This window comes from Cyclopterus lumpus, chromosome 2, assembly GCF_009769545.1.
Source record: "Cyclopterus lumpus isolate fCycLum1 chromosome 2, fCycLum1.pri, whole genome shotgun sequence".
Lineage (NCBI taxonomy): Eukaryota > Metazoa > Chordata > Actinopteri > Perciformes > Cyclopteridae > Cyclopterus > Cyclopterus lumpus.
The window spans coordinates 8,663,972-8,689,204 of record NC_046967.1 but is presented as its reverse complement, the minus strand read 5'-3'; the positions used below and the strand labels follow the sequence as shown (position 1 = coordinate 8,689,204).

The following is a 25,233-nucleotide window of genomic DNA, read 5'->3' as shown; positions in this document are numbered from 1 at the left end:
TTGTTAACACTTAATTATAGTGTTTTTTACACACACGCACACACACGTTTCGACTGCTTGAAGAGCCGGGTGTGTTTGGCAGGTCGGCGGTCAATAATAGACCAGCTGACCCGACGATGACCCGCGATGCACACACACACACGCACACACACACACACACACACACACACACTGTCACATCCACCGTTCCGGAGAGAACAAAGCATTGTGGGGCGGTGACGGGGTGTGGCGCGGGTCTCCAGGAAGTCACACTTGGCTAAAACTTCCTGGACAGAAGCGCTCTGTGCGTCCGGCTCGATTGGATGGGGTTTTCTTTGGAGTTCATGGACGGATTCATGGAAATCCCAGAATTTCTCTTTCACCTTGCATTTTACGTCCCAGTGCACCCGCAACATCCCCCCCCCCCCCCTCAAACTGCAAAAAGCTGCGATGCTATTCAATCAACAGAGGTGCATACACGGGACAAAAGCGTTTGGCCGAGTACCAAACGTGAGCAACGGTCTCTGCAGTTGTTCATCCATCAGTAAGACCCAGGGGGGGGGGGGGCTCAAACCTACCCGGTCCTAGGCCCCCTCCACGTGGCGTACACGCACACACGCACACACACACACACACACACACGTGCGTTTGAGGGAACATTGTATTGAAGTTGTGCTTTAAACGCTGCCATGTGCCCCGCGAAGCGACCGGGTGGGGTGGGGGGGGGTGGGGGCTCTGCCTCCACTCGGTCATCTTCGTCGTCAACATCATGCGGATTCTGAGGAGCGGACCAGCAGGTTCTAATCCCCCGCTCTTTAACTACCGCACAAGATTAACTCGGGGGTGGGGGTGGGGGTGGGGGGGGGGGGGGGGGGGGGATTGTCCTGCACCCATGTGGAAAATAAAGAGTCTTATGGAGACTTTGCTCTGATCCCGCTGTGTTAAATGGATACGGTGGAAGAAGCACACACACACGGAGAGAGAGAGAGAGAAACCGAGGGAATGTGCTCTACTCGGCTCATGTTCTCGCCACTGGGGTGAAAAATAAACGTTCTATTCCTTAATAGGATCAACGTCTTATCTTGCACACGCTTACATTCATGAGAAATGTGTCAAAAGTCAACGCACTCCCAACTTCTGATCTGTTGTAATAGGTGTTGATGACGACCGGCTAATGAGAAACAGTTAAACTCCTTTACTGTGGGGGTTGGTAATTAATCTAACCTACATGTCTTTGGACTGCGAGAGGAAACCGGAGCTCTCCGGTTCTAGAAGGCTCCTGAAATGGCTCGGTGACAGCTCTTATCGGAAAATGGCAGTCGTAACCCCTGCTTCCTCAAAAAAAAAAAAAAAAAGAGAGAAAGAGAAAAGCAACTCATCCGACACGCAAAGTTTATTTGCACGGGGCATTTTCAGTGAGGAAATCTTATTAGGCAAGGAGGAGGAGGAGGAAGAGGAGGAGTCCCAGTCGGTGGTTGCGAAACTGACTGAAACGTCTCTCCAGCCAACAATGTGTGAAATCACGAGAGAATTCGACATGTTCAGCTGTTTCCCAAATGACAGACGAATGACACCAGTTGCTCGGAATTGGAAGTGAATGAATTATTCTTGCTTTTTTTGGGACGTCTTGGAAACATTCTTTGGTCGTTTTGGTTGCGTTGAAGTCACACTTAATAAAAAAGAAAAAAAGAAAACCCCATAAAAACAAACCCTCTCTCTCTCCCTTCGTCTGGGGTCTCCAGAGCGGCTGTTGTGACTGTTAATGAGTCTCTTTGTACATGTTTTGCTTGTGATGAAGTATTTTGACAGGGTATTAAGGGGGGGGGGGGGGGGTTACCTCAGGGGACCGTGACGGCAAATGCACGTTGGATTTCGCTCTTCACGGTTGAGGGGAACAAGAGAAGCCGAGTCGCATCACAAGTCTCGTTCTCGCTTTACATCGTCACGGCCTCTTGGCACCCGAGGCCGGTTCTGATCTCGGGAATCTATTTAACATTCCAGTTATCTACGGAGTGGCACAATGTTTCTGCCGCCTGTGCGTGTGTGTGTGTGTGTGTGTGTGTGTGCGCACGCGTGCTTGTGTGTGTCCGTGTTCTCACGGGTGCTGACCTAGGTTTGATGGGAAAGTATTGCTCATGGGGCTACTTACGCAGACATTTGGACTGATTGACAGATCGAGTGCTCACACACAAACACACCGCGCACACATGCATTTGTATTGAATGGCAATCTGTGGTAATGGAGGCAATTATATTTCATTAAAACTGTATCCATATATATATATATATATATATTACTTTATGATGAAAATAAGCGTGTGGCAGTCAACCAGTGGTCTCAAAAGGTCATGATTGTGTTTACATTGACAGTAGTTAGACACGTGCACGAGTGGAAGCCATTGAGGGATTATGGTTTTTTTTTTGTTCGTGGATTCCTGCATGGAGGGTGGTGGGATCCGGACGGGGTTGAAGGGTGGGGTAGCATGAATCTTTCCAGGGTGTTATTCCCCGATTGTCCGGAGCTGATTACTAGCACAGGTAACCACTTTTCAGGCCTTTTTACCAAATAAGTCTGCAATTACTCCAGCTGAAATCAGTGTCTGAATTAAACACTGATTGATGGAGAGCTGAATAAACCCACCGATAGCCATCATCACTATAAATGGAGAAAGAAAAAAAAAACACACTTGTTTTCCCTTCCTCCATGCTGTAAGTGTCTGACGTCTAAATAACGCGCTCACCTCTGAGGTTCTGAAAGCCGGCATTTGTCATCCGCTCCGTTCTGCTTGGCAGTGGTTAGGCTACCGCTGAGTTGTGACCTTCATTCGAGTTTCAAATCACTCCAGAACACAGATGGGAGGCCTGGAGGAACTCACATAAACACACACACACACATATACACACGCGCATGCAGGTTCTAGGCGCTGAGCTCTGATTGCTCAGACCGTCTCCACGGCTGCCATCAGGCCACAATCAGTTTGGTCTCAGTTCAAGTGGAGCAAGCCACGCATTTTTTTTCCCCACTTATTTATGCCGAAAGCGCACATGATTCCCCCCCCGAACAGCGCGCACACATACAGCAATCAGCTAAAGTGCCCTTACTCTCCATACAGGATTAGCGATTATTAACCAGCTTCATTAGCTCAGCTAGCTACAGCCTGGTAGACTCAGAGTTGTATACAGTTGAATAATAAGGCTTGATTTGTTTGTGTCTGTGTGTGTCCAACACAACGCTGGAGGACACATCGGCCCAAGAGGGAAGATCAATGGGTTTACTTTATTTCTATGATAAGTTTATTGCGCTAACACAGAGCACATTGTGATGGAATTAGGTCTTGTGATCTCTTAGAGGAGAAAGATATATTGTATACAAATTGCTAATGCATTGAACCCAAAAGCAATCTCATACAATATTTAGTTTAATTTCTACTTTATGTCAAATTATATATATATATATATATATATATATATATATATATATATATATATATATATATATATGCTCCGTTGCATTGTCTTGGAGATGGAGGAAGAAAGTGCAGAGAAGCGCTAAAGCAGTATATAGAGAGAATTTCTTTTTATTAAGCCATTGTTTTGTGGTCCATCACAAGCAATTTGAAGGTTTCCCAACACGCCAGGTAAGCAAATCAATGGTTAGCAAGGCAAAGTAGGGCTGAGGACCAAACTACTAGCATGTTAAACACAGCTGTACTCTCCTCTCCCTCACCCCGGTTTTCCTTGATGGAAAAGTTGACCTCATTGTGACCAGAAGAATCAGCGTTACAGCACAACTCTATGGGAGATATGTCACAGGTGTACATAATGCAACGACGTGTTCAACACACACACACACACACACATTGCCTCAACTTCTCCTTCTACTATCAACGGCGGTGTTGATACAATACCTGATTCCCTTCGCTTTTGAAGCTTACGTAACCATTATGCGAGCTCCCAAGTCGTCAAGGTCGGACCTCATTACCGCTGCAGGCCCTTCATATTAATCTGTCTTTAAAAGGTTTGAAGTTGGCCCGATGCTTTAGATGTGCCTGCCAATGATTAGGGGGGGGGGGGGGTTGCTCATTATTGTGACCGAGCCAGGAAGCCCTCATTAAATACACGGGCAGACGGAAAAAAAAAAACAATGTGCAGTGAAAGACGACACCGTCGTATCTTGTTGTTGTATTTCCTCACTAATGCGTGGTGGCGCCCCACAGCTAGAAACATTTTAATGTCCATACATTTACTGCTAATCACAATAACAAAAAAGAAAAGCCAAGTCAAAAACATTTCTGATTGTTCAAATGGAAGGGCTCGTGCATTTTAACTAAATCAAGCTGTCCGTTGTTGGAATAGCTGCGATGTAGTTTGTAATACGTAGAAGCGTCAACACAAGAAGTCAACGCAAAAGCATAAAGTTTTGTCTTTCGGTGCCTTTTTATTCGGAAAAACGAGATAACTGAATCATATAATCACCACTTTTGTTTGTCAGAAAGTCAGATGCATGCTGGGAAGGACAAAACTGACTCAAAAGTGCACTTCTTACTGTTTTTATGCTTTTTTTTTTTAAAGTAGTCTTGGCCAGACCAAATGCAATACTTGTTTTTAATTCCCATACAGTGTGTACCATAACTCATTATAGCATCAAAAAATGATTTTCTTTTAATTGATTGAATAATTATTTTACTGCACAGATTAATAATTCCAGCACTAGCTGACACATTATTTGTGTAATGGCTGCATTTTGGACACAGCCAGTCTGAATCTGCCCTGTTCTTTGCATTAGAACGGATGGTATGATAATTGCATTTACAACCACAGCATCTCATTTCCCTCACATACTACTCTATCAGCATGCCCTCCCATACCGGATAGCCTCACATTTTACAACCAATGATGAGCCTGATATCGCTGAATTGCCTACGCATCAAGGTAATGTATAACCTGCGCGTGGAAAGCAGGGATCCATAAAATACGGAGTTTATTTCCCCCTCAGGCGGTGTCAGGGAAAACCCCAAACAGGTGGGTGGGAGACTATTAATCATTGCTGTGTGGCAGATACAAATACACAGATGTACAAACACACACACACACACACACACACACAGACACACTGACAAGTGAGGGTGGTCACTAATTACAAGCATGTGTGAACCTTAAGGAGGTTCCAGGTCAGCGAAAGCAATCTATTACATTGCAAGCATGAAGCCGACCTGTAGAATAAAAAGAAGGAAGAAAAAAAAAAAAATGTGTTGAAAAATACCAGCGCATTCCTCTGGATCAGTGTTGTGGGACAGAGACTCTGCTCAAGGGCCATTTATAGCCAGCTGCAACGCGAAAAGGAAAGAAAACAAACCAAAAAGGTGGGATGTGAAGAATCTTTGGAAAGTTCCTTTGGTGTCTGCGTCCCCCCCAACTCCCCCCAAAGGGACCTCTTCCTGGGCCTCTGCTACCTTTCCTCGAATATCACCACACACGTCACGTAGTTTACACAGAGCCATGATTTAACGACGTGTTCTCGACGACCGTACACACACACACACACACACACACACACACATCTGTAAATCAGAGACGGCGTTGTGTCCGCGCCGTGAGTGGTCGACCTGCGTTTCCCCTCCCGCTGGCAGATCCTGCGATCTACCAGCGGTCATCAGGATCGGCGAATGTCTCTCGCAACACCGCGGCGATCCGTCAGTAAGTTTCGTCGTGCTGGCGGTGCGAAATTGAAAAGTCAGGGGATCGCCAAAGTAAGCGGGATCCATCATCGGGGGGGAAGGTGGGGGACCGTGAATGTTTGTGCAAAAACTCCATGGCGATCCATATGGAAGCCGTTGAGGTATTTCCATTCGTTAAAAAAAGGGTCGAACAGATAGACGCCGCGCTGGAAGAGAGAGAGAGTCAGATTGATGCGACCCCCAACTTTCAGTCCTACAGCAATGGACTGCTTTATGTCAAATAAACGGGTACAGCATAACAGAAAATTAAATAAAAAAACAAGTCTCACCACGAAGCACATTGAAAAGGTTGAATTCCGCCTTGGCCTTTGTCATACGTGCTTTCTTTAGGGGTCAAGACTCATCTTGACCTTTTTCACCCTGCACTGCTCAAGCCAGCGGATTAAAGGCTTTACAGCAGATTCTTATTTCTTTAAAGAGGATTTGCTACATTGTCGTTTGAGGCTCGTTTTCTCTTGCTCTCCCTCCCATCGCACAGACACACGGTTGTAAAGTCAGGAATCGACTGACACAAACACAGTCAATGCAATAACGGCCACGCTGATGTCGACATGGAATATTAAACGGGATAACCGTGTTCTTTATGATGCCGTCAATAAGTCACGAAGGACTCTGATGGTCCGCAGAGGTTCGATCACGTGGAAACACGCACGGTGGTCATTATACGGTTCCCAAGAGGCGTTCTCTCTCTCTCCGTCTCCGGGACGCTATTCGCATTACATCGAGATTGATTCGCCCGCCGTGCAGCACAGCGACACGCGCCCCACTGCTTGTGTGTGTGTGTGTGTGTGTGTGTGAGAGTGTGTGTGTGTCCCAGGTGCGTTACCATAGTAATATTCCTCTCACTTCCTGGCCCTTATGATTTTGCTGTGTACGCGTTGCCACGGGAAACTGACATATTCCTTTTAGCGCCATTGTGCCCTTTGTCTGAAATAGAACAGAAACCACATGCTGCAGTGCCCTGTAAGTCCAAAACGGCATTAGTCATCTAACTGCACCAGACCAGTCAACATTCATCCTTCCACTTTTTTACGTCTGTCAGAAGCAGAAGCGCTGACGACTACACAACGCGCTGAATCCCATAATAGAAAGCCTCACATGCCATTCCACGTACACAACGTCCACGGGTAATATTACCGGCGAGTCCCCACCCTATTGGACATTTATTTAAACATTTAATAACTGGTTTACAACGCTGTGCAACTCTCACCGAGCTGTTGTTTGCCTTTGATGAACTCCACGCTTTAAATCCCTTTTTTTTTTTGCATTCTTCCACCTCTACGTTCCTGCAAAGCATAATACTGATTTATTAGAGGTTTATTTCTGCTCGTGCAAGAATTGCATTAAGTGAAGCAAACTGGCCGAAAATACCATTTGTTAAAGTTGGGATTATCTGATTAGATCTGCTCAAACAGGCCAGCAAACAACATCTGTGGGGGGTTCGACAGCTCTAATAAATACAGCGGCAAACAAATGATGGCAGTTATGCAAAGGCATAGCAACTGACTATATTTTGGAGACAAACAGGAGTTAAAGGATCGTGACAGGAGCTGCATGGCAGATCTGTCTCTATAGAGGCTATTCAAACAGTGTTACGTCTCGCTAAACGTCCACGTCACACTCAGGGTCCCAGATAATGGATGCTTTGGGGTTGTATGTTCCACAGGCGGTGACACGTGATCGCATTAACCACGACGGGTTCGAGAATAATATTAGGAGGATTGGTCACGACGCGCTATCGCTCATTAACTCCGCCGCTAGAGCCCAACAAATGAGCTCTTTTTTTCCTCTTTCTTTTATTTGTAGCCGACTATCATTATCTCAAGAGTGAGATAACGACCTCCCGATGACATGGCTGTTATTGGATGTGAGCAGTTTTCTTACAGGAGGTGTGTGTGGGGGAGCGGGGCGGGGGCGGGGGGGGGGGGGGGGGGGGGGGGTAGTGATGAGAGGAATTAATCTCTACTTTGTGAACTCACAATGACTGTTCGCCGTGGCAATCAGCCGCTGTGTTTGTGTGTCTGCTCCCCGCTAAGGCTGTCGGATGTCTGGCGAGGTAAACTTGGCCCGTCGGCTCTGAACGCTCCAAGGCCAAAATAAATCCCAAAATCTCAGATTTTTTTTTTGTTGCTTTATTAGGTGGAGTGATAATGTGGAAAATGGGGTTTATTCAACGCTGAAATCTCGTAACTTTCCAAGCACTCTTCATCATGTTTATATCTAAAACAGTTTATCCTTTTTATGTCACTCCCTTTCGACAGGAGGCTTTCGAAGTTCTCATACACTCTTAATAGCTAATTCATTTTTTATGGCGACACGGGGGTTTTAGCAACCTGTGGGAATGTTTTATTCATTCTACTCATGTTTTTAGACAGTATTTTAAGGCTCAAGATTTGTCTACTTTTAAGCCAAAGAAAGCCTGTATTTCACCTCATGAATGTTATTTGGAGTAAGCTGTAAATAAAATGGGCGATTTGGGGATTCTGTTGGTTCCATCAGACCATGACCTTCAACATACAGTTTTTTTTTTTTTTAAGTTGAGTGTATGAAAGTCAGTACCTCCAAGTCTGAGGCATTGGTTCTCTGGATTGTGCCCTCTGGGTTGGGAGTGGGTCACTGCCCTGAGCGAGGAAGTTCATGAGTGAGGGTTAAACAGAGCGGGAGATGGACGTCAAGAGTTGTACCTGATCATCAAAGACAAAGCTCTTGATTTACCAGTCCATCTACAGTCCGTTCCTCACCTTTGGTCATGAACCTTGGGTAGCGACCGTAAGAATGTAGATCGCGGATACAAGCATTCAAAATGAGCTTTGTCTGTAGGCCGGCTGGGCTCAGCCTTAGAGAAGCTCGGAGTAGAGACTCTACTCCTTCGTATCGAAAAGGGGTCAGCTGAGGTGGTTCAAGATCATTGAGGAGGTTTTCTAACCACGTCCAACCGGTAAGAGACACCGGATTAGAGCCAGAACGGGGGGATTATACATCTCGTCCAGGCCGGAAATGCTTTAGGGTCTGGAATACCCTGCCTAAGCCTGCTGCCCCTGCGACCCCGCTCTGTGTAAGCTGAAGAAGCTCATAGATGCGGATTTCAATTAGTGAAAATACTAAATTGACATGTGCAACAGCTCTAGTTGAAACACAACTAATCTGCATAGTTAGCCACTGAGAAAGCAAGCCCCCAACCAGAGGACGGAGACAGAATGGTGGTGCATAAAGACAAACACGTCAGATACACTTCGACGCATCCAAATCACAGGCTAAGAATGTTCATTCTAAAAGACAACATCTAGTAAAGAAATATAACTGATAACATCAGTGGTTGCAGACAAGTGGCAACCTTTTTGACCCTTTCACAAGGACAAAGACTATCACTTGTCTTTGTCCTTTTTTGAAAGGGGGTCATCCCATCAAACATCGTCCCACAAGAATCTACTCTGTCAAAAGCCAAACTGTGCGGGTTTGGTTCTGGAACGTCTCGGTTGCTACACTTGAATGGCTCACTGTTGCCAGAATTCGGCAGCGACGCCGGGATTACGGCGTCAGCATTCCACAGGGGGGGGGGGTTGTTTCATCGGTTGACACTCAAGAACTGAAAGCTCATCCATCCCCTTCAGAAAGCCTGCTGGGCAGAACCGGCTCGACCGCGCAGGGGCCTCTTATTTCACTTTTCCAACTGTTTGTCTTTGCTTTAGCGGCGTGTGTGTGTGTGTGTGTGTGTGTGTGAGTGCAGGCATGTGTGTGTGTGTGCGCGCCCCCCTCGAGCTTTGTGTGAGGGCAAGCGGCAAGGGGAAAGGGTTTCCCTCGGCCAGCGATAAGGAATTACTCAAACAAAACAGCTGTGCTGGATGAAATGCTCTATCAAAAAGTGTTTTTTGCTGGACTCATTCACACACACACGCACACACACACACACACACACACACACACTCAGGTGGCTCTCCAGTTTGCCTCTGTCCACATTTTTAGTGGCTGAATGACGGCTCTGTTGCTTCGCTGCCCTGAGTGGGGTCAAATGACAAGAGGGGTCGACAGCGGGAGAAAAGACTTCCAAGAAAATGTTGTCGATGGAGGAGCCCGTTTTTTTTCTCCTTCTTTTTCTTTCACCCTCTAGAAACCGTGAAGATTAAACATTCACGACGACATTCTATTGTTTTCAAAAAGATACAAACTGATGTAAAAAACGGTTCATCTCGTCTCGCTGCAGCAGAGAATAAACACAGACACATTAGAGTGCACTTGTAAGCCCTCTGTCTGGATACGGCATTAGATGAATTGCAGCAGTCTGTCCTCTCTTTCTCCTCCCTCCTCTTTCTTAACCTCTCCCTCTTCCTGACCTCTCTTCTCAGTAGACACAGAGGAATGCATGACCGGCGATTCAGACGACTCAAATGTTCATCAAAGCCAAAAAGCGCGCACTCCGGGCCTGCAGCAAATTCATTACGATCCAGTTTCGATTCCACCTTGATCGCGGATTAAAGCCAAACGGCGGCCGCGTGAACCTGTCTGAGGATGAAAAATGAGCTCGGTGACTCAGGCTGCTTTCTATACGCTCTGGCCTCATCGTACCCTCATCTCCTCTTCCACATATGCATTCTCAACGCCGGTTACGTGTGTGGAAAAAGCGTACGATGGCAAATCCATCAGTGCGAGGCCACTTCAGGTCCTCACTTGCTCCTTTTTTTTCTTCTTCTTCTTCTTCTTCTTCTTCCTCTCTCTCATATGTCTGTGTACTTCATCTTTATATGTTGAGTTGGGCTCAGACCGTCCTGCACGCACGCACGCACGCACTAGTGCAAGTGTTGGTTGTACTACACGTTATCTAATATAATCTACTCTCATCATCTGTGAGAATCATATCAAAATAAGTTTGTTTTTTTCTAATCCTTTTTTTTTTTTTTTTTTTTTTATTACTCAAAGAATGCAGAGGCCAAGGGTTGACTCAGTTTCACATGCATCAAGTCCAGGGAACCTCAATGTGCCACTGAAGATTAATAAAAAAAACAACTATATTTTGTTTGCAAACGAGACATTTTTCAAGATGGAAAACAGTAGGGGGGTTGGGGGGGTTCATAGAATACACTGTAGTCATACGTTTTATGTTCAGATAGGCTAAACTTTGTGTTCACTTTTGTCCCCCCCCCCCCCCCTCTCCTCAGGGTGATTTCACCTGGAGCAGCCTGTCGGGGCGGAGCGTGCGTCTGGCGCCGGTTGCCATCCAGAGCCTGTCGGAGTTGGAGAGGGCCAGGCTGCAGGAAGTAGCCTACACCCGTTTACACCAGGACTATGACCTGGGGTGTCAGATTACCATGCCAAAAGGTGGGAGAACGCTCGCGTTACAAGTTAAAACGCAATGCTGGTTAGTTCCAAAACAGGGTGGGATTGAGACAGCGATCGGCTTGTCAAGACATTCACGTGACTCACTCAGTGAGCGTCTCTGGAGCCGTTCGGTGGAGAAGACGCTCCCCATTGGAAATCCTTAACTCGAGTTTTGTGTGTGTGCAAACTCCTTCCAAGTGTCCCGATAGCGTGAAGCCAAAGCTCGAAGCCTCTGACCACATCCTCATGTCATCCCTCAAGCGTAGTCAAGGGGAGTCATGTATGGTCTGTGTTTGGGGAAGTAGGGGCAACACACACGTGGGCTTAGATGTAAACTATACTTCACATTGGGATCACGTGCTTCCTGTTACACCCCCCCCCCCTCCCCACGCTCTTAACGACACACGACTCCATTTCTGCTGCAGCTGAGGCAGAGTGCTGTGTCCCGTCCCCCCCGGCTTGTCACCATGTACACTCCATTAGAAGTTGTTTGTGGGCCTACCTGAAATCTAAATGCCTCTGTTTTGGTCTCATAAAGCAAATTATTATGTGAATACGTGTCCGGAAAATTACAAAATTAGACATATTAGCAGGGCACGGGCACTGCACTGAAACTGGTTGAGTCGGCGGTTTGTTTTCCCCCTGGGCCCGCCCCATGCTGAAAAATGTGAATTGGATGAGTTGTATTGGAATCTGTAGAGACTCATATATTCTAACGTCTACTCCCTAATACGCCCCAAAATGCTATGGATCTTTCCAAAAATGCCACTCAATAGCACACCTTTTTGTTAGGTTTCCATTTCATGGTAAATGCCCATATCTCTGCTCCCAGTTTTGTTAAAAAAAAAAAAGAAAAAAAAAAAAAAGAAACGAGGTCTGAAGCCAAAACTGAGATGACCTCATCGGCCTCATTTTCTCAGACTTTAGAAAGCTCCCACCAGAGACACACAAACATTGGTCGACTGTTTTCACAGGTTGAGCAGGTCAGTAAACGGAACTTCATGTTAAATGATGAAACCTTCAGGTTAGCCAGACTCCTTTTTGGATGAGAAAACCTGCCGTACTTTTCTCCTCTCACTTGTGGTTTTAGCTCCAAATCAAAGTATTTGTTTCAGTGGTTATTTGTTTCAACCTTTTTTCGCCTTTGTATGTCGAAAAGTATTTTTTCCTCACTATTTTTTTTTTTTTTTTTTTAGAGGCTTGAGGAGGTACATTTATCCAATTAGTCAGATTAGGAGATGAAAGTCATGAAAAAACACATTAAAAAAAAACCTGTACATTCCTGTCCATCTTATGACCCTCCAGGTCTCTCTTCGACCCCTTGGGGAGGGGGGGGGGGATCCGATGATTTAGAAAATCTGGCCCGTTTTACAACCAACACTTATTTCTTGCCCCACAAGACTTTTGCTGTGTTTTACAGACCTCGGTTCAGAGTATTGTTCTCATAAATCGACAGAAATGAGACCCAACGTTTTTATTAAACCAGAACTACTCTTTTAGCCCAAGAGTCTCCTTGTGCAGCATTATTCCCCCCGCACTGTACATGAGCGGAGTGGCCGCCGTACAGTACAGCCAGTGGATTAACCAGGGCCTCGCATTCCTGCTGAAGGTTAAACCCCTCCCTACCATGATTTAATGCATACTTGTCTGTGTTGCTTATGAATTCCAGAGCCCCTAACAGCCCCCATGTGCTAGCTCGGGAAATATTTCAACTCGTGTGTAAGAGTTTCTTGTGCGTGTGCTACCTCAGCGCCGCTAATGTGGGCTTTATTTTTTCTTCTTCTTCTTTTTTTTCTCGGCCCTGCTGTTTCTCATATTCATCCCAGTGCCCGGGGGGGGGGTCATGTTTCTAGGGCGTCTTCGAAGAAGGAGAAGCAGATTGATGGAAAACCCAAAAAACGAGGGACAAAGACGGATGGCACAATGGCGCACCGGCGCGGCAAAAGAAGCAGATCGGTTCGGTTGCGCAACCGGTGTGGGAGTTAGACTGGGAAGGTTTGGAGGTTCGGGGGATTTCCGTACGGCTTTGGGAGCCATCTGTCAAAAAATCCAAACCATTTCCTATCTCTGCTTCTCCCGTCTCTCTCGCGAGCTGCCTTCCCTCTCCATCACAACATCTGCTTTCTTTCTCGCCACCCCCTCTTCCTCACCGATTCCCACCCAGCCCTCCCTCATACACCCTACGATTTCTCCCCCGCGTCCCTCCGACTCCGGGCTGAGAGTCTTAAAAAAAGGCACGCACGTTTCTCGTACATCACCGCGGCGGCAATACATTGATAATCAAAAAGAACTGCGGCCTTGCCTGAACTTGTCCAGATTCGTCAGAGCCGGTCGGGGACCACGTGGGGGAACCGAAGCCGCTGACGTAACTGGGGGCGACCGCCGCGGCGTGTTGTTTGGGGCCGGATGAAATTTCCTGAACGCCTCAAGTGACTCATTTCATGCAGCTGAAAAGGAACATCTGGGGGTTCAAACCGAGGTTGATAAACCAGGAGACCAAAGCGAGGGCTCTCCCGACGGGTCCGCGATGAAAGAGTTGGTTTGAGACGGCAACAAAAACAACCACCACAACAACAACAACAACAACAACAACAGAGGGAGCAAAGGACGGCATGAAAAAAAAAGCTGCTGAGGTTTCACCGACTGACATCCTGGCCCGGGACGAGCACTCGGAGACTTTAGAGTCGCATGTGCCACGGTTTCCAGAGTTTCCCTGGGCCATCAATCAGCGAGTTCAGGAGCCATTCATCATGTCGACGGCTGACAAATGGCTTCCCTCCTTTCAGAGCACGGATGTGAACACACACACACACACACATAAACGTGCATGGCATCGCAGTGAATTATTTAGTAAGGGAGGAAAGTCCTCACACGTATTAGCCGGCGTAGATAAACAATATGAGTGATTTAATATGTTTTTTTTCCTGCTGGCTAATACCGTGCCTGAACCTGTCTGACATTTCAGTTCAATGGATTTGAGTTCATTGACCACCCTCCCCCCCCCCACACTTAACGTGAGCTTATTAGATTACAATAAGTCAGATAAGATACAGCCGATATGGAAACCATTTGTTTCAGATGATTTACTTTCTTGTTTTCTTCCCGGGGCGCAGATGGACAGAAGAGGAAAAAGTCGCTGAGGAGGAAGTTGGACTCGCTGGCAAAAGAGAAGAGCAAAGACAAAGGTACGGCAAGTTTTTTTTGTTTAACGCTTTGGGTTCCCCCCACCCCACCCCACCCTACCCTACCCCACCCCACCCTTGGGCTCCGCACCCTCGGGCAGGTGAACAGCGAGGTTATAAAAACACGCTTTCTGTTTACTGGGCTTTGACTGTTTATATTTAGCGTAAGTGGAGGGGCTCCTTGTAAGGGGACTGGCTCTGAGGAGCAGCCGCCCTGCTGCACGAAGCAAAGCATATTTGGCAGGAAGAGAATCTCAGTCAAAGGAGGAGCAGGAGGAAAACATTTATTTGGGCTTTTCTTGTCAAATGAGTGCTGATCCCAGCAACAAATACATGTGGAAATGTGTCTTTGGCTCAACTTTGGACACTTCTCCAATAAGTCTACGAGAAAACGTCCGTCCATGTTGATGTTGGTGGAAAGATGTCGCAGCTGTGTTGTCTGCACATGAATTTGACCAATCGGGTCCGAGTCCGGGTGCCGGTGGGTCGCCTGGCTTTACCCCTCCGGAGCAGGTGGCTCGGATTTAATATATAATCTTTCTTTTTATACCTCAGATTGTAATCAATTATGTATCGTTATGTATAAGTTTGCTGACTTTCATGGATTTACAACACATCCAGAACACACTGCGTGGACATGAATAAGAAGAACTTCTTAAAAAAGACAAGGGAGAGAGAGAGAGAGAGAGAGAGAGAGAGAGAGAGAGATGAAAACCAAGACTGACACTGGAGGCTTGCACAATGAAGATTTATGAAAATCTGACATGTGGTCTGGCAATGGATGTACCGTGAAGAGCTTTGCATTACGCTGGAAAAGTACTGTACGTTATGCGATCCAGATTGTGTACATGTGCATGTGTGTGTGTGTGTGGGTTACATAAGCCCTCCTGTTAACGCTTTGAGGCTGCAGAGCAAATTCGTTGTGTCAGAGCGTTAGTGGTCATGTTGTTCCTGAACACAGCCCTCCACTTGTGGTTGTGGAATGCATCTCGCTTACTCTCCCTCACACACACACACACACACACACAACTGAACAGCTGGACAGTTTTTTTTCTCAGCTGCTGGGATTCTGTATAATTTAATATATGTGGCCTGCGATGACTGCATGACACCATTCCTCTCCGAAGGCATATCTTCACACACGCTTATTAAGTTAATTGCAATAGTTTTGCCAGATTTGAGTTCAAACTCAATTGAGAACACGTCTGTCGCAACTCCGAGCCAAAACAAAAAACGGCATTCTGCCTCTCGTCATGCAAAAGAAAGAAGAAGAAAAAGAAAAAAAGAAAAAGCAAAAGAGAGTGGAAATGGGGGAAAAAAAATAATTCAATTTGCATACATGTGTGTTCTAAAAATGGAGCGCATTGGCGTTGCTTGTGGGAGCGAGTGATCGGGGGTTGTGTTATTTTGGTCAAAAGGCACTAGAATTAGTGGTCACGCTTTACAACTTTATTATTTTGGAAAACAGATGTTCTGTGGTAGTGCTCTACGACATCGTGAACTTGTGTTTTATCGCATGTAATGTGTTTTAAATGGAGCTGTGTTTGATGTTCATATTTTTTCTTCCTCATTCTTTTTTTCCCCAGAATGCATATCTCAAGCCTTCAGCATAGTGCTCTCTCAGGTCATCGCTAATGACAGAACACACAGGCAGCGTCAGGACGGCCATCGCCAGGACCCGCCACAGCGCGAGGAGCACAAGGACTCCTCCGACCTCGTCTCGTCCATTCTACAGGTCCGTTTATCGTCCTCTCCCTGGGGTTGGTTTCGGGCATTTAAAAAAAAAAAAAAGAAAAAAAAAAAAAAAGGACAAATATCTCAAACCGTATCGAATAAGACACATTGTACTATCGAATCGAACTCTTGGATCATCTTGTCTTGTAGTTTGCCACCAAGCGGCCATCCAATAAGGAGTTATCCAGCAGCAACTCCTCTTTGAGTTCCACATCGGAGACAGCCAATGAGTCGACGTCGCCCAACACGCCCGAGGCGGCACCCCGAGCACGCAGGAGGGTGAGACAAACAAAAACATACTTCAGTGGGAGCCGCAGGGCTCCGGGATCAGGTGTTTGTTTTTTGTTGTTGTTGTTTTTTTTTAACTTTCAGTTGAACCCGTCTGAACGAAACGCACGATTGACTCTTCTAGGGAGGCATGTCGGTGGACTCGATCACGGACCTGGACGACAACCAGTCCCGCCTGCTCGAGGCCCTGCAGCTCTCTCTGCCGCTCGACACGCCGAATAAAAAGGAGAAGCACCGGGACAAAAGGCTGAGCCTCAACCCCATCTACCGCCAGGTGCCCCGGGTGGTCGACAGCTGCTGTCAGCACATCGAGAAATACGGTGAGCGAACCTCCTTTCCCCCCCCCCGCGGTCGCCAACATATGTCATCTTCCATAGACGACGACGACATGTGCTCGAGACAGCTATTGCGTTCTGGTTTTGAGGTTGTCACCCCCTCCCTCCCTCCCTTCTCCACTCAGGTTTGCAGACTGTGGGGATCTTTAGAGTGGGAAGCTCCAAGAAGAGGGTCCGACAGGTGAGGAGGTCATTTGGCTGATTTTCTTCCAGTAAGACAGATTTGATCCTAATGGTGTTGGTCATTCAAGCAAATAACGGGTCAACCGGTGTGAGCGGCATAATTTATACAAACCTTTTCAGTTTTTTTTCCCCACTTTCAGACACTGATCGTTTCATTAAAAAAAAAAGTACACGCCTGTGACCTTCAGATGTGTCACTTGATTCATGAGATCTTAATTTAATATGAGGCCGACCCTCAGGTCAAGAGAGGATGAGGTGCTGTAACACGCAGCACCCCTCACCACTTCCTTTGATTTAATCACCAGGTCCCTTTGAAATAGATTGCAGGCAGAATAGACTCCGATAAATATAATGATACTAATATGTGAATTATGGTTAGATGGACCACTAAGTGCTGAGCAGACGGCCTCTATATATCCCTGGAAGTCATCCAAAAGTCCGATCCGAGATTACGATGCGTACTGGTTCAACTAGTTTGAGTCTACCAGGTCACTTGGAGGACAGACAGGAAGTCGGTGCTCTACCCAGAATGTCATGCGCAATTTGCTGCGTGTGGAGGATGTTTCTGAATCCCCCTCTTCCTCTCTTCCGTCCACGCCCTCTCTTTTCTTTATTACGCCGGCGGCAGCTGCGCGAGGAGTTCGACCGCGGCGTCGACGTCCAGCTGGACGAGGAGTACAGCGTTCACGACGTGGCCGCTCTGCTGAAGGAGTTCCTCAGGGACATGCCCGACCCGCTGCTCACCAAGGAGCTCTACACGGCCTTCATCAACACCACATGTGAGCGTCATCCTCAGCTTTTTTTTTTATTTTATACCCCCTCTTCTCCACATGACCTCCATTTTCCTTTGGTTTTCTTCCTTCCTTCTGTTCCTCTTTTTTCTTCAAACCAATCCATCCTAATATGCGTCTGCAGTGTTGGATCCAGATGAGCAGCAGCATGTCACTCAGCTACTGGTCGACCTGCTCCCAGCATGCAACAGTGATACTCTCCACCGCCTCCTGGAGTTTCTGTCCACCGTTGCTGACCACGCCCACGACCGGCAGGACAAACACAGACAAGAGGTGAGTGCCACGTTGAACAGCTTACTGGTGTTTTGCTCGCCTTCTGTCTCGATCTCATCGAGCGTAAATTACCCAAAGAAGTGTTAGCAATCAACTCGTCCACACATTCATCCAAAAGAGAGAGAGAGAGTCAGCGTCGGATGGAGTTAGAAAACAAAAAACTGTTGGTTTTGAACCTGTGATAGTCGACACACAGGGAATAGGGGTCAGGACACAGGAAGTGACATCACGGCCTGTGACTGAAGGATAATCCACCCTCCCACACTCCCTTTCGCTGTCGTTAATTCCCACACCACGGACTCATGCATGTGTGTGCGTATCAATCTCACCACTTTGTGCGTGTGTTGTTCCAAGTGTGAGGGAGAATTTTGCTTCTTTTTTTTTGGCCTTTGCGTGTGGATGCATGAGAACGGACTGGAACATTGATATGTGTGTGTGTGTGTGTGTGTGTGTGTGTGTGTGTGTGTGTGTGTGTGTGTGTGTGTGTGTGTGTGTGTGTGTGTGTGTGTGTGTGTGTGTGTGTGTGTGTATGTATGTGTGTGCGCGTGTGTGTGTGTGTGTACTTCCCTTCACGACTCTGTATCTGAGATCGTGACAGGAAGTCGGAGCATTTCGCACTCGAGGGCCCAGGAACAACACCGTCTCTCCCATCGGGGCTGGGAGTGGAAAGGGAGGAAGCATGGGAGAGAAGCAGAATTATGAACTCTCTAACTCCCCCTCTCTAAAAAAAAAAAAAAAAAAAAAGAAAAGTTGATCAAGCTTTGAAGGGCTTGTAACTTTCGATGCTAATTGCGTCACAGGACGTACACAATCGTCCCCAACCCTGGTAAAATCACACTCAGCTGTCATACGCTCCATCACTTGGCGTGTTAATGAACCCCAATGCGCCACTCTTCATCCATCTTTTGCTCAAAGTGAAAGAGAGCGAGGGTGGGTGGGTGGGTGGGGGGGGGGTTGGTGGATGTGCCAAGAGAGACAGAACGTTGGAGGGAGAAGTGAGGACATAAACTTGAAAGGATGGATGGAGGCTGGAGATGGAAGTGGGAACTGGAGGAGTGAATGTCTCAGTTCATTTCTGTATTGCTAATTGTTTTGTTTTTTAATTGCGTACATAACGATCCAGAAAAAGGTTTGCAGAATGCACCCGATTCTAGCATTCACGCATCAAACCGTTTGTCCGTTTTGTTTCTCGCCGCGCCGCCGGACAGATCACGGGGAACAAGATGACCTCTCTGAACCTGGCCACCATCTTCGGGCCCAACCTGCTCCACAAGCAGAAGAGCTCGGACAAGGAGTTCAGCGTCCAGAGCTCGGCCAGGGCCGAGGAGAGCACGGCCGTCATCGCCGTGCTGCAGAGGATGATCGCCAGCTACCAAACCCTCTTCATGGTCAGTCCCGTTTTCTAACACGCGTCCTCACTTTCTCTTCAACGCCTCTGCGACCCTTCTCCCCCCCCACCCTCCCCGGCTTAGCAACAACGCTAAAAAAGGTAATGAAAACAGTTCAGCGGAGAGTGAGAAGAAGAAGACACGGCAACGGGGTCAATAAAGGAAAGTGAGGAAATAAAAAAACGGAGCGCGAGATGCCAGATGGACGAGGTGTGATTTCGGTCAAACGAGTCAAACCTGAATTCTTGCGAGTGGATGTAAGAAGAAAGCGAACCCTCGCCAGTTCGCGCCGGTAATAACGTCGAGGACCTCTCATGGCGACGCTCGATACTTATTCTTTTCAAAATAAAAGCGGAAACAATTCAGGTACCCGTTTGCTCAAAAGACCGCCGGCAATTTGCAGGTCCGAAACACTTAAACCGGGATATATTGTTTTGTAGTTCCGCCGCATGCCTGTCGCCTTGTAGTGAATTGGAACAGACTTCTTGGTGAGTAAAAACATATTTGTAGGCAGCTCATGTCCTGCGAACGGCATCTGAACGTTGTTTCGTAAACCCGCTGATGACAGTGCGTGCGTTGGACCGTGGTCCTCATCATAATTCACGGGTTTAACGAGCAGAAAATGACGGTTATTACCTGAGGATCAGATTAAGAAGTGCCCTGGCAAAAGGAGGATTCACATTTGTTGTACATGGAACGTACGCGGCGTTTTGTTTACTAGAAGTACAGGCTAATGCAATTTATGTTATTGGTGGAACAAAAAATTAAATTGGTGTTTGCTGTTTGGAAAATAACTGTGTTGCAATTGTTAAGCTGTCTTAAGCATCTTAACTGTGTAGGTATGATCTAAAACAGGCGTCGTAGTAGGACTTGAATTAGAGATTTGTTAATTTCACTCAAATAGTTTTGTTAATAATTCACATCTTTTTTTTTTAGGTGCCTCCTGACCTGCAGAACGAGGTTTTGATGAATCTGTTGGAGACGGATCCAGATGTGGTCGACTACCTCCTCAGAAGAAAAGCCTCACAGTGAGAGACACACACAGTCCTGCTCCCTCTTTTCCTCTATGTCTGTTACAACCTCTCATCTTTAACACACACACACACACACACACACACACACACACACACACACACACACACACACACACACACACACACACACACACACACACACACACACACACACACACACACACACACACACACACACACACACACACACACACACACACACACACACACACACACACACACACACACACACACACACACACACACACACACACACACACACACACACACACACACACACACACACACACACACACACACACACACACACACACACACACACACACACACACACACACACACACACACACACACACACACACACACACACACACACACACACACACACACACACACACACACACACACACACACACACACACACACACACACACACACACACACACACACACACACACACACACACACACACACACACACACACACACACACACACACACACACACACACACACACACACACACACACACACACACACACACACACACACACACACACACACACACACACACACACACACACACACACACACACACACACACACACACACACACACACACACACACACACACACACCTCTCAACTTCTTCTGCCATCAACCGCAGGAGTCCCGACCTGTTGCAGCCGGAGGAGCCCTTCTCCCCGAGCGAGCGCCGTTCCTCCAGCGACTCCAACAAGGTGTCCAGCGGCGAGGTGTCCCCTTACGACAACAACTCCCCGGTCCTGAGTGAGCGGCGAGGGGAACCGGGAAGCCCCGGCAGCGGGCCGCTCTTCTGCGTGCCCGAACAGTTCACTCTGGCGGGGCAGGTGGCCGGCTGGGGCGGAGAGCCCGGGGGTGACGCCTGGGGCAGCAAAGGTGATTGACTCCCAGTCGCTGGATGATTGGATTCTTCATCTCTGATCTCACATGAATTTAGCTTACGATGAATTTGACTCACTTTTTTTGGTGTTTTTTTTTTCCTTCCGTCAGACGCTATTTCAGAGGAGCACGCCAACATTTGGGGGACGTGGCACACCACGCTGAAACCAACCCTCAAGGACTACGCACACACAGGTAAACCCCCCTCCTTTTTTTTTCCCGTGCTTGAAGAGCCAGAGCAACTTCCACGTTTCACTTTGAGCTTCGTTAGCTTCTGCACCGCCAAGCATTCCCCCAGTGAGGGGGAATATTTTGGAATAAAAAAAGGCATTTTCCATTTCGTCTCGACCGTAAACTATGAGGGTCATTTCTATGGCAACTGATTCCCACACGCGATGGGAAGGGCAGAAAAGGAATCTGTGATTTAACGACCTTACAGTGTTAAAATGATATGCAAACTTCTGCAGAGATCTATTTTATTCAGCCCAAATCATTCCACAAAGTGTGTTGGTATATTTAACCCTAAACAAAAGAACAATTAGGAATGTTTTTTTTTCTTTATCCTCTCTCCATCTTTCCATTGAAGACACAATAAGGCTTGCCGAAAGGTTTGTCAATCAGATTGTACAAATTCTTTGTCAATTTTTTTTTTGTCAAGGACAAAGTAGTGACGTGTGTGTCCCTTGTTATTCACCAAACTATAATTAAAAACGCTGATGTAGTTGATGCTCCGTTTCCAGGTTCCCATGGCAACATGTCAGAGGGAAGCTCCCGCAGCTCACAGGAAGGCCTCGACGGGCTCCATGGCGACGGCAGGCAGCAAGCGATGCTGAAACGGACTCAGACGCCGCCTGCCACCGGCGAGTGCAGGCCCCACCAGCCGGTCGCCAGGGTGTGCGCCGGCCCCCACGTGGAGCCGGGGCCGCCGCGCCTGCAGCTCAACAGCACGCGGGGGCTCCATCGAGCGAGCGGACACGCACCGAACCCGACCTCCAGACCTCAAGGCGGGCCGAGCGCTGGCGACGGTGGCCCCGCGGCGCTCAACGACAGCCGCTGCCCGCCCCCTTACGGCGCCCACCATCGGCTGGCGAGTTCGCACAGTTCACCTCAGCTCGCGGCGGCGGCGGCCCCGCCGCCCACTCCGGAGCACGGGAGGCTGAGTAACTCGGCCTCGACGACAGAGAGCCACATGGTGGCGCAGAGCCCGGAGTGGCGGGACTGGCAGAGGGACCGGTGGCAGATCTGGCAGCTGCTGTCCTCGGACAACGCTGACGCACTGCCTGAGACGCTGGTGTGATCTCAGACCACGGACTTAATCTCCGTGGTGGAGATTCTGATGGCATGATCAAACACCCTACAATGACAATCACCCCCCCCCCCCCCCCCCCGGACTTCATTGCATATTTTCTCTCAGCCCGCCTATCATCCATCCACGGATTTCCTCCTTTCCATGAACCCTCCGTGCTTCGCCTGCAACCCAGGCGCCGCGGCGTTGTTGTTTACGTGTGCAGCTGCTGCCTTTACACAGACTTTGTACATCCAAGAGCCACTAGTATTTCCTGTTTAAAATGGATGTTGCTTCTGTATTTTGTTTTTGCCCATTATGTTTTTGATTTGATGCCCACCAGAAATACCTCAAAAAAAATCCTCCTCCCAACTCCTCAGTGTTACCACGCCACGCGCCTTGCTTTCCATTCACAGTGACTTCAGTCTTCATATCTCAATGGAGAACAATAGAAAACCATATGTTTCTTTAGTTCGTTATACTTTCAAGTCATAACTTTTCACACTACATGGACCCATTAGTAATTGCTGCTAAGTGTAGAATGTCTGTGTTCGTACCGGTATTGCAGTTCAGCCACTCCTGTCTAACAAGATCAAATGTTGGATTACTTTACCGTCAGATTACGTATTATGTATATAAACCAATTTAACGATATATATGTAAATTGACGTGTCCAAATATATAAATTGCCAATCTGCTAAAAAGTAAGCCAGCCCTTTAACTGCCAGTCAAAATGTTCGTGTTTTGTCAGACTGCTGTATTGTCTTTAAATATCGAATGTAGAATATTTCACGTATGGCAACTATGCTTAGACCTAATTATAAAGCACTTGGCTGTCAGTTTGCTAAATATGTGCTCTTGCCACCTGCTGCACGGCAGGAACAATGTGCCAAAGTCTCTTGTGCGATTGCAGGCGTTTGTATGGAATTTCCGCATTTTTTAATATATATATATATATATATCTTCAACAAAGATGAAGCCCAAATAGCCAACGTAATAAATATCGAAATATGTGTTAAACGTCAGCATGTGCAAAGAAATACTACAGTAAAGTGTACAAATAAGAACCAGTGTTAGGGTTGGATGTATGCCAAATAGTACTTCTAAAATTAAAAAAAACCTGGCCTTTAAAAATCCTTTCTGAAAGGCCAGAGGTGAAGAATTCAGAGAATCTGGTCCACGAGTCTAAATGTACCTACTATCAAATTTATCGAATGTTTTTTCACGTCGCAAAGTTTTCATATGTAGCAAAACTCCGTCCATTTGGAGACTGAATGCGTCATTACATCTGGTTAGATCATAACAAAAGTATGAACTACAGTCTGGAACTACATTTCCCAAGTTCAGTGTAAACTAAAAGTATGCTTTTGTTCTCAGCTCTACAATAAGCGACCCGATACAGCGGCATGATAAGCACTACATTCACACGAGTGACTCTCTGGCTGACTCGTGTTATTACTCATATTACACCTCTCATTCTCCACCGGATGTCCCGCCTGAGCAAAAAAAAAGAAGCTTTCAGGCTATTTCTTAGGAATCAAACTCAAAAAGATGAAATGATGCTGCAGTGGTGCAACTGTGGTGCTCATAAATAAAATAAAAGAAGGTTTGCTCACATTTCTTAATCATTTCCAGTTACAGTATCGTTGCTAAATCAGATAGGGGGGGGGGGGGAAATAAAAGAAATAAACTTGAACTTTTAAAAAAAAAAAATTATTACAACCCACCAGTCCAAACCCTCTCAAATGTCAGTCGTGTGGGTATTTGCTGGCAAATATTTCACACGTTCTCAATGTTATGGTGTAATATTCGAAGCCACGTCAGCATTATGTCGATTTTTCGACGTCCTCTTTGTCTTTTGTGACACCGGCGGCGTGAGACTGTCAGTGGAAGAGAAGATGGTGGGAAGGCTGGCGCGCGCCATCTATTTGTCAGACCGTGTGCATGTTGCTGCTTCCCACGCTTCGCCGTCCGAGCCCGGGTTAAGAAACAATTAGCCCGAGATTATATGCACCTTTCTTGTTTTTCGTGAAAATCTGTAAACCCTCGTGGAGGAAATAAAAAAAAAAAAAAACGTGCTCCAGGTCTTGCTCTTAAAAAGTGGTTTTCTCCAATGCGTTGCTCAAGGTTCATATTTCGTGAATTTCTTCTTCTTTATTCTTTTTTTTTTATGTTGAGTGTTGTACTATATTAAATGCAGTATAACAATTTGTATTCAAGGAGTGGAAAAAAGGAAAAAAAAAGAGAATATACCGAATGGTCCTAGCTTCGTCTCCCCAAAACCAAGACAACGTGTGTCTTGATGACCTCACTATGAAACTAAGAGAAACTTAGTCGAATGGTGTTCTATTGTGGATATTTTTTTCGGTGGGATTTACTGGGTCCAAGTTGTAATGGAATGTCTGGTAATTGCTTTTGTACCGCGTGTCATCTTCAATATGCTAAAATGGAATTAAATATGATACAGTTTACACGGGCTGTGGAAGTCAATGCTTTGGGTAAACGATGGCATCACATTATATTGTTATTGTGCGGTATGTAAAACTGACTAATCGGATTTTGCTCCCACAGAAAAAACAACTTTTTCGTTTACGTTATGGATTGAAGAGGTATTTGTCATTGCATCTCCAACTGACAGGAGCACGACCTCATAAATAAAGACGTATAGAGACTGCTGATAGTTAGGAGGTAGGAGGTAGACGAGGAGATAGAGGGCTCCGTTAGGATCGGGGGCAAAAGCAACGTAAGCCTGATGTGTGTGTGTGTGTGTGTGTGTGTGTGTGTGTGATGTC

At 46.8% G+C, this 25,233-nt stretch overlaps 1 protein-coding gene across 4 annotated transcripts in view; it reads left to right on the top strand.

The window, feature by feature from the left end:
• Nucleotides 1-24,912, top strand: part of LOC117745306 (rho GTPase-activating protein 6-like) — a 35,353-nt gene extending 10,441 nt beyond the window's left edge. For 2 of the 4 annotated variants that reach the window (XM_034553544.1, XM_034553552.1), the window contains exons 2-14: nt 10,870-11,029; nt 14,143-14,214; nt 15,798-15,946; nt 16,096-16,224; nt 16,358-16,553; nt 16,694-16,749; nt 17,380-17,530; nt 17,667-17,815; nt 19,024-19,203; nt 20,140-20,231; nt 20,903-21,153; nt 21,268-21,351; nt 21,897-24,912. In XM_034553544.1, the coding sequence (XP_034409435.1) occupies nt 10,870-11,029; nt 14,143-14,214; nt 15,798-15,946; nt 16,096-16,224; nt 16,358-16,553; nt 16,694-16,749; nt 17,380-17,530; nt 17,667-17,815; nt 19,024-19,203; nt 20,140-20,231; nt 20,903-21,153; nt 21,268-21,351; nt 21,897-22,453 (2,226 nt within the window). In that variant the 3' untranslated portion in view covers nt 22,454-24,912. Of the gene's footprint in view, nt 1-10,869; nt 11,030-12,855; nt 13,825-14,142; nt 14,215-15,797; nt 15,947-16,095; nt 16,225-16,357; nt 16,554-16,693; nt 16,750-17,379; nt 17,531-17,666; nt 17,816-19,023; nt 19,204-20,139; nt 20,232-20,902; nt 21,154-21,267; nt 21,352-21,896 lie in introns of those variants that run through there. The other 2 variants (XM_034553569.1, XM_034553561.1) reach the window with 2 other exon arrangements.
• The last annotated feature ends 321 nt before the right edge of the window (nt 24,913-25,233 follow it).